General features: G+C 46.9%; 1 protein-coding gene across 1 annotated transcript in view; it reads left to right on the forward strand.

Annotated features, from left to right (window-relative positions):
* Positions 1-749: 749 nt before the first annotated feature.
* Positions 750-9,869, forward strand: part of LOC106821074 (ubiquitin carboxyl-terminal hydrolase 7-like) — a 55,186-nt gene continuing 46,066 nt past the window's right edge. The window contains exon 1 of the mRNA XM_014825718.1: positions 750-1,082. Within this exon, the coding sequence (XP_014681204.1) occupies positions 1,022-1,082 (61 nt within the window). The 5' untranslated portion in view covers positions 750-1,021. The remainder of the gene's footprint in view (positions 1,083-9,869) is intronic.

Below are 9,869 nucleotides of genomic sequence, written 5' to 3' on the forward strand. Positions count from 1 at the left end.
ATATATATATATATATAGCGGCACTATGCCGGTGACGCTCATACCCGGATGTGACCATCCCGACTGCTAGCTCCGCTTTTCGCGTTCCTCTTGACAACCCTCTTACAAATACTGCAATTTATTGTCATAGAGCCGCTCATTTGCGCTGTTTCCTGCTCTGTTTGGCCGATCTCTACTGGTAAATTCGATAATAATTAAAAGATCTAAAGTGTGGCTTTTATAGTTGGGATTTTCGACGTAGGGCCTATATATATATATATATATATATATATATAGAGAGAGAGAGAGAGAGAGAGAGACGAATAGGGCTATAAGCTAAGTGAGAGAGGCATTGAACCCGCATTCTTTTCACGCCAATGAGCAGGCTTGATTGCAGTGATGATTCGGTCCATATATATATAAAACACATGTTGTATATATAGATCTATGTGTTGTATATAATATCAGGAGTAAGATAATATAGATATATACCTATATTATCTTACTCCTGATAATATGGTATCTATCAGAATGTGACTGGCTGGGAACTTGACAGTCTCAATCATACATTACTTACGATAGTAATTTTTGTAGTAGAATATGTGCTCTTTGAATATAAAGCATAAATATATTTATCATTTTTAATTTCTCTTAATTTACTTAGAAAATTGTAAAAAAAATAACGGAAAATATAGCCGGCCGGTTTGATCACTTGTTCGTTTACATAGTCAGCTTTTCATCACAACATCAGCACGTTAATTCCCACAATGCAACTGTGTACGCCATTTTTGTTTTTATTCGCAGCGTAAATTTGTGTACGTTTTACTGGAATTTTCGGCGAACTTATTCCATCCAGCAAGATTGAACGAGACAGTTTTAGCGTTAAATGGTTCCCCTGTTTCAGGGGTAAACATTTGCAGACATTGGGCGTATCGCGAGCAAGCACGTCAAGGTGACCGTGTCTCAGTCTCCGCGGAATCATTCGACTTCACGTAAAGAACGAGCGGTCACTCCGTACAACAGTCCTGTAAAAAGTATAGCAATGAATCACGTGATCAAGAACGATCCCGACAGTGAACCAGAAGAAATGGACACACAGGGAGGTGTGTATGGCGCATGATTCCGCCTAATATTAAAACGCTCGAGAAAAACAAGATGTTCTTTTGCTTAATTACTAGTATTACTATTAGTACTTCGTCTCTCTCCCCTCGCGCGCAGGACATCATGGCAGACGCGATCCACAACTTCCACCCGCAGTACCAGCAGTACACGCAGTACACGTCGCAGGGCAACCGCATGTCGGCCGAGGACGAGCGCATCGAGCAGCTGCGCTACCAGCAGCAGGACGCGCCGCCGGCGGCGCCACCTGCCATCCCGCGCAGCACCTCGTGGGAGCAGCGTCCGACCCGCAGCACGTCCGGAGGCACCCAGGTGACGAAGAAAGCGCCCTCTGCGTTCGCGCCGATAATCGCTGCGAATCTCGCTGCGGTGTCGTACCCGATTGCCCGTACCTAATTCGTAGCTGGACGCTTTTTAAATATTTTGTTGTTTTATTGTTAGCAACAACCAGATAGGGAAGTATATGGGGTAGCACTGTAAGCTCCCTTAGAGGGGTCTAGCCACGCAATAGTGCTTCAGATGTCAATTCAATTCTGGCCTCTAGTGAGTAATAAATTTGGGAAACAATAAGTGAAATGGAAGTTTGAAATGCTCTTGAATGTCCAATTTACATTTTTTCACTCGTTTTTTTATGTGGTATTCTTGGATGGTGAAGGGCATGGCCCTGATGTCCCTTCCACCTTATTTCTACCAGTGGGACCACTCCACACCCTGTTGCGTGGTGCGCATCTGTGCAGTGCAGGAGAGCAGTACTAGATGGCATTGTTCTTGCAGGGAGAGCTGGCGAGCGGGAAGGTTGCCACGGCAACGAAGCGAGCCAGCTACACGGAGAAAACAACGCTGCTGAGCTCTGACGACGAGTTCCAGTAGATGGCACCACTTGCTGCATCTGCACGGGTGCCCCTGACCAGTGCTGCCACCTGCCACCAGCTTCTTCGTGGTGTCGCGATGTTGCGTGGTCGGCAGGAAATTCTAAGCTGATATGTGAGGGGTCATGAGATGCCCTCTATAACAGCACCCACTGTTGTCATGAGATATCCCCCATAACAATGCCCAGTGTGGTTGTAAGATGCCCACTGTAACAGCACCCAGCTTGGTCATGAAATGCCCCCACCCAAGTGGCAGTGCCCAACATGGTCGGGAGATGCCGCCCCTATGTGACAAACGCAGCGTATTATGCAGTGTGGACCATGTTGCCATTCCCTAGTTAAGAGGTGCGTGGAGTAAAGGTCAAGACACTGCAGCGAAAAACGACCAATCGTAGCGTTTAGCGAGAAAGTTGCAGCAACTAGCCGCAGCTACACTGCAATCGTTCATGACTAGCGTAAGTTTGTCTCCTTTCTCGCTACACAATGGCAGACATTTTAAGTTTGTGACCTCGAGACTGTTGAGTGTTACATGGGTTCGTCGTCGCTGCAGTGTGTCTTGACCTTAACTGTCAGCTCGTCTGCTCCTTTGTCGTCTGCGTGTCACGTGTAAACGTGCCGTTACTATACGTTGCACTACCAAAATCACACTCCCTCTGCCTTTCCTTGGTAGTAACTGGATGCAGTAGTCGCCCTCACTTTTTGCCAATTCTGTTAGTTTATCGCTTGCACGGGCTATCCTTGCGATCAGAAAAACTGCCGGCTCTGTGTTAATCATGAGGATGTGGCCAGCATGTGAGAGAGTGCTAGCATGCAGAGGGGGTCTGACATCAAAAATGTGTAGTGATCCTACGTAATTATTAGCTAGTCTTATGTGTATAGTTTACTATGTATGTCAGACTTGGCTCTACCTATATAGCCCTTCTCTCCACCACCGGCCTTTAGCTCTAGCTGTGCAGCCCTTCACGCCACCATAGGCCTGTAGCTTTACATACGTAGCCCTTCTTTCCACCACTGGCCTGTAGTTCTCCCTATGTAGCCAGCCCTTAACTCCGCCACATACCTGTGGTCCTTTGATCCTGTGGCGGACTGAAGGGCCACAGAGGTAAAATTACATGCCTGTGGCGGACTGAATGGCTATGGGGGTAAAGTTACAGGCCTGTGGTGGAGTGAAGGTCTATGGAGGTAAAGTTACAGGCCTGTGGTGGAGGGAAGGGCTACAGAGGTAAAGTTACAGGCCTATGGTGGAGTGAAGGGCTGCATGGCTACATGTGTACAGTTACGGTATATTGTGCATTTATGTAACCACGCAGGCACGTTTACAACTCGTTTACATTCAACTTTTGAGCACGTCTACGCGCAAATAACGTTTGACCTTTCCAAATAATGCGCTGTCTATGCATGCACGCGTGGCAGTTACTATGCAGGTGTGGGTAGCATAGACAGATATTGCCACGTTGCTATTTTAGTCTAACTCTCTGCCGGTATCAAAGAGTCCTTTCAGGTTCACCATGAACACGTATGTATTCTTTGTGATTGCTATGAGAATACATAGCTTCGTGTTTTCACACATCGTTGCACTTTCGCCGAGGCGATGTCAGCAGATGTCAGCAACCGTTGATGTGAAATCGACGCGTGATGTGATGGATGGAGCCATCCGACGTAATGGTTTGGAAATCGGCGTCTGATTATAAACGTGCGGGTGTGCCAAACCGCAGTGGGCTGCGATTGCGAACCGCGACAGAGCTCTCGCTATCACCGAGGAGCGCGATCGCTGCCATCATTCCGGTTATTAGAGACACCCGGCTAACGCTGCAATACCCAGAGCTGCGCGTTGTCAGCGGCCGAGGGGCGACGAAGCTGGGGACGAATGGCGCATTTTTGTGGCGTGACCATTTAGTTGGCAAGATTTCCCAACGCCTGCGTTTGGTTTGCGTGTCGCCGTTGTTAGAGGTGGATATTGCGCGTGTTAACGATGCAAGTACCCACTTCTAATCCCCCTCGTCTCTCACTGACTGCTATATTACATGACCGTGAGCGGTACCACATATACAGTTGTTTGTAAGTCGTAAAAGGAATGTCACTTGAAACGGTGTAAATAAAATACAACAACGTATGTGTGTATGTGCGTGCGTGCGTGCGTGCGTGCGTGCGTGCGTACGTACGTGTGTGTAGCTGAGGTGTGGACCGTCTCTATGGGGGCACAGGTGCACTGCAACTATCCCCATGCGGGTTTGATGAGCTAATGCAGCCTGCATGAATTTCCTGGAAGCTGGCGGTTGTGGGTCTGCCAGTTTATACCATGAACATATCTATGAAAACATGTTCATGGTTATAGTATATCTACTTATTGTTGTAGAGCGTTCGTTCAGTCTTAATTTCTAATTTATTACCTGTTTATTCGTTGGAGTGATGCACTTAACAGGAGCCGATTTGTTCAAATGAGTATTATTTCTGTTCTTGTTGTTAATACAGCTGTAAATTCGGTGGGATCGTATAGGGCAAGTTAAGCACGCGCCAAGCCGGAGTGTCTTATTGGAGTTTTCCCGTCTTGGCGTTTTAACAAGTTATAGCACATATGCAGAATTGTCGTTCGTGAGTTTTACGTTGTTCGTTATAAATATATTTATATATTATGGTTGTACCAATTGTATATTGTCACAACTGCTAGCAACAGGTGAAATATTCCATGTAGATATAGGCCGCATAGTCCTGTAAATTGCTAGTGTACATAGCACGATTACGTCTATTATAATACCGTAGTAACTTATAACTTGCCAGATTACATAAATAGCACGTATTTATTTATTGCGTGAGCTCGACTTCTAGTCCGTATGTTTGTGGAAATACGAGAGATTGCAAGTTTCCTGTATGTAAGCAAACGTTAATGAATGGAGCGAATAACTATGTTAACTATCCGTCTGAATCAGTATCTGTAATATCTAATCACATAAAGTATGATGTGTAACCCGAACGGAACATGACAACCTATTTGTCACTGCAAACCTCACACTATTGTTTATTGCAGCCTTCATGTACTTTAAAATTTGGTTGCAGTCTTCACGCACGTTGCACTATTGTTTATTTTAGGCTGCATGCACTTTGCATTATTGTTTATTGCAGTCTGCGATTACTCTACTTTTTGTTTTATTCAAGTCTGCATGAACTTTGCATTATTGGTTACTACTGCACTCTGCATGGACTTTGCGCTATTGGTTATTGTAGTCTGTACGCATAGTATTGTTTATTACAGTCTGAATGCACTTTGCTTAATTGTTTATTCCAGTTCCTGCACGTTGAACAATTGTTTATTGCATTCTGTGTGAATATTACACTGTTGTTTATTGCAGCTACAACAGACGAATGTAAACAAGGTGCAACTCGATCTGCTGCTCGCGGTTGTGTCCTATTTATTGATGATGTTGAGTCGTTAGACTCTATAATACTATAGACGCACTCGTAACAAAATGGCCTTGTATAGTGCTTAAAAATATGATAAATAATTTTTTTCTGTGGTGAGTATGCGATGCCAGGTTGGCCGATGCTTGTAGGTGTAGTGCGGACCTAGTTTTGTCATTTAACCCGATTTCAATCGGGCGTAACGCACCATGTAAGGTCGCTCAGGTTGTAACATGCGACAATGCTAGATCTATTGTCGAGATTTCAACGATGTGCCATAGATCTGTCAATCACCGTTACGGAGTCGTTCGATTAGTGTTTGCAATTCGTAGTTTGTGTGACTAAAAATTCCGTACGGCAGCATCCCACGCTGAAGCCGCTGTTGTAATATATGTAGTGTGCTTGTGTTTGTATATATAATTGTTGTTTGTGCACAGGGCGTGCGTGCGGTGTACTTGTGTGTTGTAGAGGAGCATTTGAACGGCATTTACAGCAAGTTATCGGCAATAATAGGCGAAAGAGAGTAGAGAAACATTAAGACTTAAGCAGTGAATACATTTCGTGTTTATTTGCCTTTTTTTATTGAGACGTTCCAAGTGCCTGTGAAGCAAACGGGCATTAATATCATTAGTACTATCTGGCCAGCTTCATTTCTCGACTGCAGTCTACGCCTTCCTCCTTCACCACCCGTGAGGCATTGCTGGTCGCCTGATGAAACATTAGTTACATTACCGGCCTAACAGCTCGACAGCGATGTGCGTAAATGGTGTCATTTGTCAATATCAGCGCGCGTCTTTAGTGCGATAACGGAGTCGTAGTTTATACTGTTCTTCTATAGACCGACGGGTAGGTCACGCGCAGTACAGGAGAATGCACAGCTGCTGCTGACAGCGAATGAAGAGGGAGCCAGCCAGCTCGAGCCCGTGCACGCAGCGACGGATTGCGTCTTTACCGTGCGTGCGTGCGTGTGCGTGCGTGCGTGTGCGTGCGCGTGTGTGTGTGTGTCAGCGTGTGTGTGTCAGCGTGCGTGTGCGTACGTGCGTCTGTGAGTGTGCGTGCGGGTCACGCTCATTAGCTATCAGCGAACTGTATCTCGGCGATGGGAAGAGGAGGAAGAAGAGGATGAGGATGAGGAAGAGGATGTGGAAAAGAATGATGATGATGATGATGAGGAGGAGGAGGAGGAGGAGGAGGAGGAGGATGATGATGATGATGAGGAGGAGGAGGAGGAGGAGGAGGAGGAGGAGGAGGATGATGATGATGATGATGAGGAGGAGGAGGAGGAGGAGGAGGGAAAAGAAGAAGAAGCCACGCTGTGTGTGTGTGTCGGAGATTCACGGATTCCGCGTGCGGGTGCACTGTGTGCGTGCTCGCAGCGACAGCGTCCGGTGCCTATCCGCCCTACGCACACATTTTCGCGAGATTCAAGCACGGTTTAATAGAAGAGCGCCACGATAACACAGCGCTTGTTTACTCGAGCGCCATGCTGTGTTTGTACTGCGACGTCGGATTTCAGTAATTATTTTCCGGGAGCCGATTCTTCCCGGACATCTCCCGGGAATCGGATGTGACGCGTCTAGCCCTGCCGGTCGGCAGCGAGCGAAGCCTCCGGGTGGATTCCGCAGCATCGTGACCCAGCTGTTTTAAGTGCGATCTGATCTGGTGTTGGGCACTTAAGCGCGGCTTACGTGGCATAATGACCTCTGTATGCGGAGCGGTCCGCGTGCAATTGACGGCCGTCGCTCACGGCGGCTTGTCGTGGCAGCTCCGTATAATTATGTACAACGGTGGGTTTAGCTTGCCTGTGTGATTAGCGCGAGTGCCATGCAGTAAGTTGTGTTCGTGAAGCTCTAGAGGCACGTTGTGTTAGAGTGAAGCCAGCCGCTCAGTCACCTTTGCAGTAACTCGGGTCACTTTTGCACTCGGGGCATGCGGGGCTAGCACGCGACGGCGGCGGCGACGGTGGCGACGGCATGCGTCGACATGCGTCGGCGGCCAGAGAGAAAGGCGCGCGCACGGATGAATTATTTACGGACAGTAGAACTTGGGGCGATTTCACTCTGCGCGCGAGAGAGCTTCAATCGGCATTTTCGCTGTCTGAATAATTCATCGTGCGCAGCTATATATGTATGTATACACGCACGTACACACGCTCTCACGCACCCACGCGAGCACAGACGCTCCCACGCGCGCACACACGCACGTACACACGCTCACACGCGCGCGCACACGCACGTACACACGCTCACACGCGCGCGCACACGCACCCACGCGAGCACAGACGCTCCCACGCGCGCACACATGCACGTACACACGCTCACACGCGCGCGCAGACACTCACACGCGCGCACACACGCACGTACACACGCTCACACGCGCGCACACGCACGTACACACGCTCACGCATCCGCAGACGCACCCACGCGCACTAACACGCACGTACACACGCTCACACCCGCGCGCACACGCACCCGCGCGAGCACAGACGCTCCCACGCGTGCACACACGCACGTACACACGCTCCCACGCGCGCACACACGCACGTACACACGCTCACAAATAATTGAGAAAATTCGATTGAAACGGCAATTAGAAGGCGGTAGATGTGGCACAGCTTCTTCTACCTAATGATAGAGCGAAAGCATAGCGCACTGCTCACTGTTTAGTCCGTGCTATGCTAGTAATTATTTTATGCGCCGAAATCGTGAAATTATCACTTATTTGAAGCCGTCGTTTTTGAGTCGATTGTCCTAATCATGGGTAGCTTAGATTACAAAATCATTTTCATCCAAGATTGCAATATTCCAGGTCCCAATCATGGGTAGTTTAGATTACAAAAACATTTTCGTCCAAGATTGCAATATTCCAGGTTCATGATATAGGGCCGACCTCCACAGATAGGCCTAACACAACTAAGGGGTACTTGCGCAGGCTAGTCGAGTGCGGGTAGGCCTATATTTCTATCCAAAACATATCTCTGAGCTTACGGTATCAAACCGAGCTATAATGTAGGTCACCGCCCTCGTATTTGGATTTTGTAAATATGATGTGCAGGTAATGCCGTGGCGTGTATAGTGGAGCCACGTTATCTGTTCATCCGCACGCACGCACGCGCGCATATATATATATATATATAGCGTAGATTTTACTTAAAGGCGCAGTCACGTGATCGCACAAATCTACTTATTCCACGGCGTTCGGTTAATCGTTTATTTATTCGTGCGCTGTCGGTCTATTTCATCGAGCATCGCCATCCCTGAAGGTTAGCACGATGCTTGTTCTAGGCGTAGACGTAAGGTGAATAGAATCGTAAACACGTGTATCGTGAGTAAATACTAGGGGACAAGGACCGCTATTATTTGCTCCTGGTATGCGTGCATTATCGTGGTAGAACGTAGGCGTACACGATCCAAATTTTGTGTTCCGATTCTGTTTAATAGCTGTAACGATCTAGTTTCTGCAAAATGAAACATGCTAGCGGTTGTAACGGGTGATCTGTCTCTACCGCTGTAGACCCGTTATCTTTGACTGCATGTAAAACAGCTCCGGTATGTTCTACGTCTGCGACATTGACTTGTGCTGCAAATTTGATTTTAAAACCGATATAGCATTCTCATTCGTTGCATCGCCGATCAACGATCCATGCATAAGCGAGTAGCGCTCCATCTGATTTTAACACGCAACGTTTTAATTATGAATTTCGATTTTAATTCTTCATTTCTTTCATCCAACTAGTATTTGAGCTAGATCCGTTGTTGTGGTTGCTGCTAGCAAAATCTCATGACTGTGTATTCATAATACGATGTGCCTGCGTCATGAAGGCAACACTTGTCAGCTATAATGTAATTCCTGAGAACTAGTCGTTCAAAAAAGTCTCTAGTAATGATGTTTAGCAGAACGAGCGCGCTGAACGTAGTCGAGCTTGAATCGAGTCGCCTCTCACGGGACTCGATCTAATCCTTGTATTATTGTTGTTAGTGGCCGACCGTCTAATGTACTATATCAGCAGTGTAAAATATAGGTATACATGTCTATATTTTACACTCCTGATACTATCATATGACTTCGTGAATCCCGATCGTCGGTTCATTCGCTAGCAGCGAGAGTGTTTGTTGTTGCGGCAGGAAATTAAACCACGATGGCGTTGCACGTGCGCTCCTCTGACTCCTGTCCCCTCGGCATGCGTGGTGGGCGCGCGTTGTCACAAACATCATAAATAGTTCGGATAGGATGTGTCTAAAATATACGACACTTCGCGTGTAAGCGTTATAACATTTTATAAGACTTATGATAGTCTCATGCGTATTTGAAATGTTTTTGACAACTGTCCCACTACCGAGGTCGGGTTTCCCTGGAGTAAGCGTGCGATATATGATGCTAGGATTTATAACTGTCACCGCGTTCAATGTAAATAAGTGTGATCGCATCGTATGTCTCCGTTTCTGTCATATATATATATAAAGTATATTTATTTGAAAATGTCATCTTGTTGGTGTTTGAAAATTT

This window comes from Priapulus caudatus, unplaced genomic scaffold (assembly GCF_000485595.1).
Source record: "Priapulus caudatus unplaced genomic scaffold, Priapulus_caudatus-5.0.1 Scaffold58, whole genome shotgun sequence".
Taxonomy (NCBI): domain Eukaryota; kingdom Metazoa; phylum Priapulida; class Priapulimorpha; order Priapulimorphida; family Priapulidae; genus Priapulus; species Priapulus caudatus.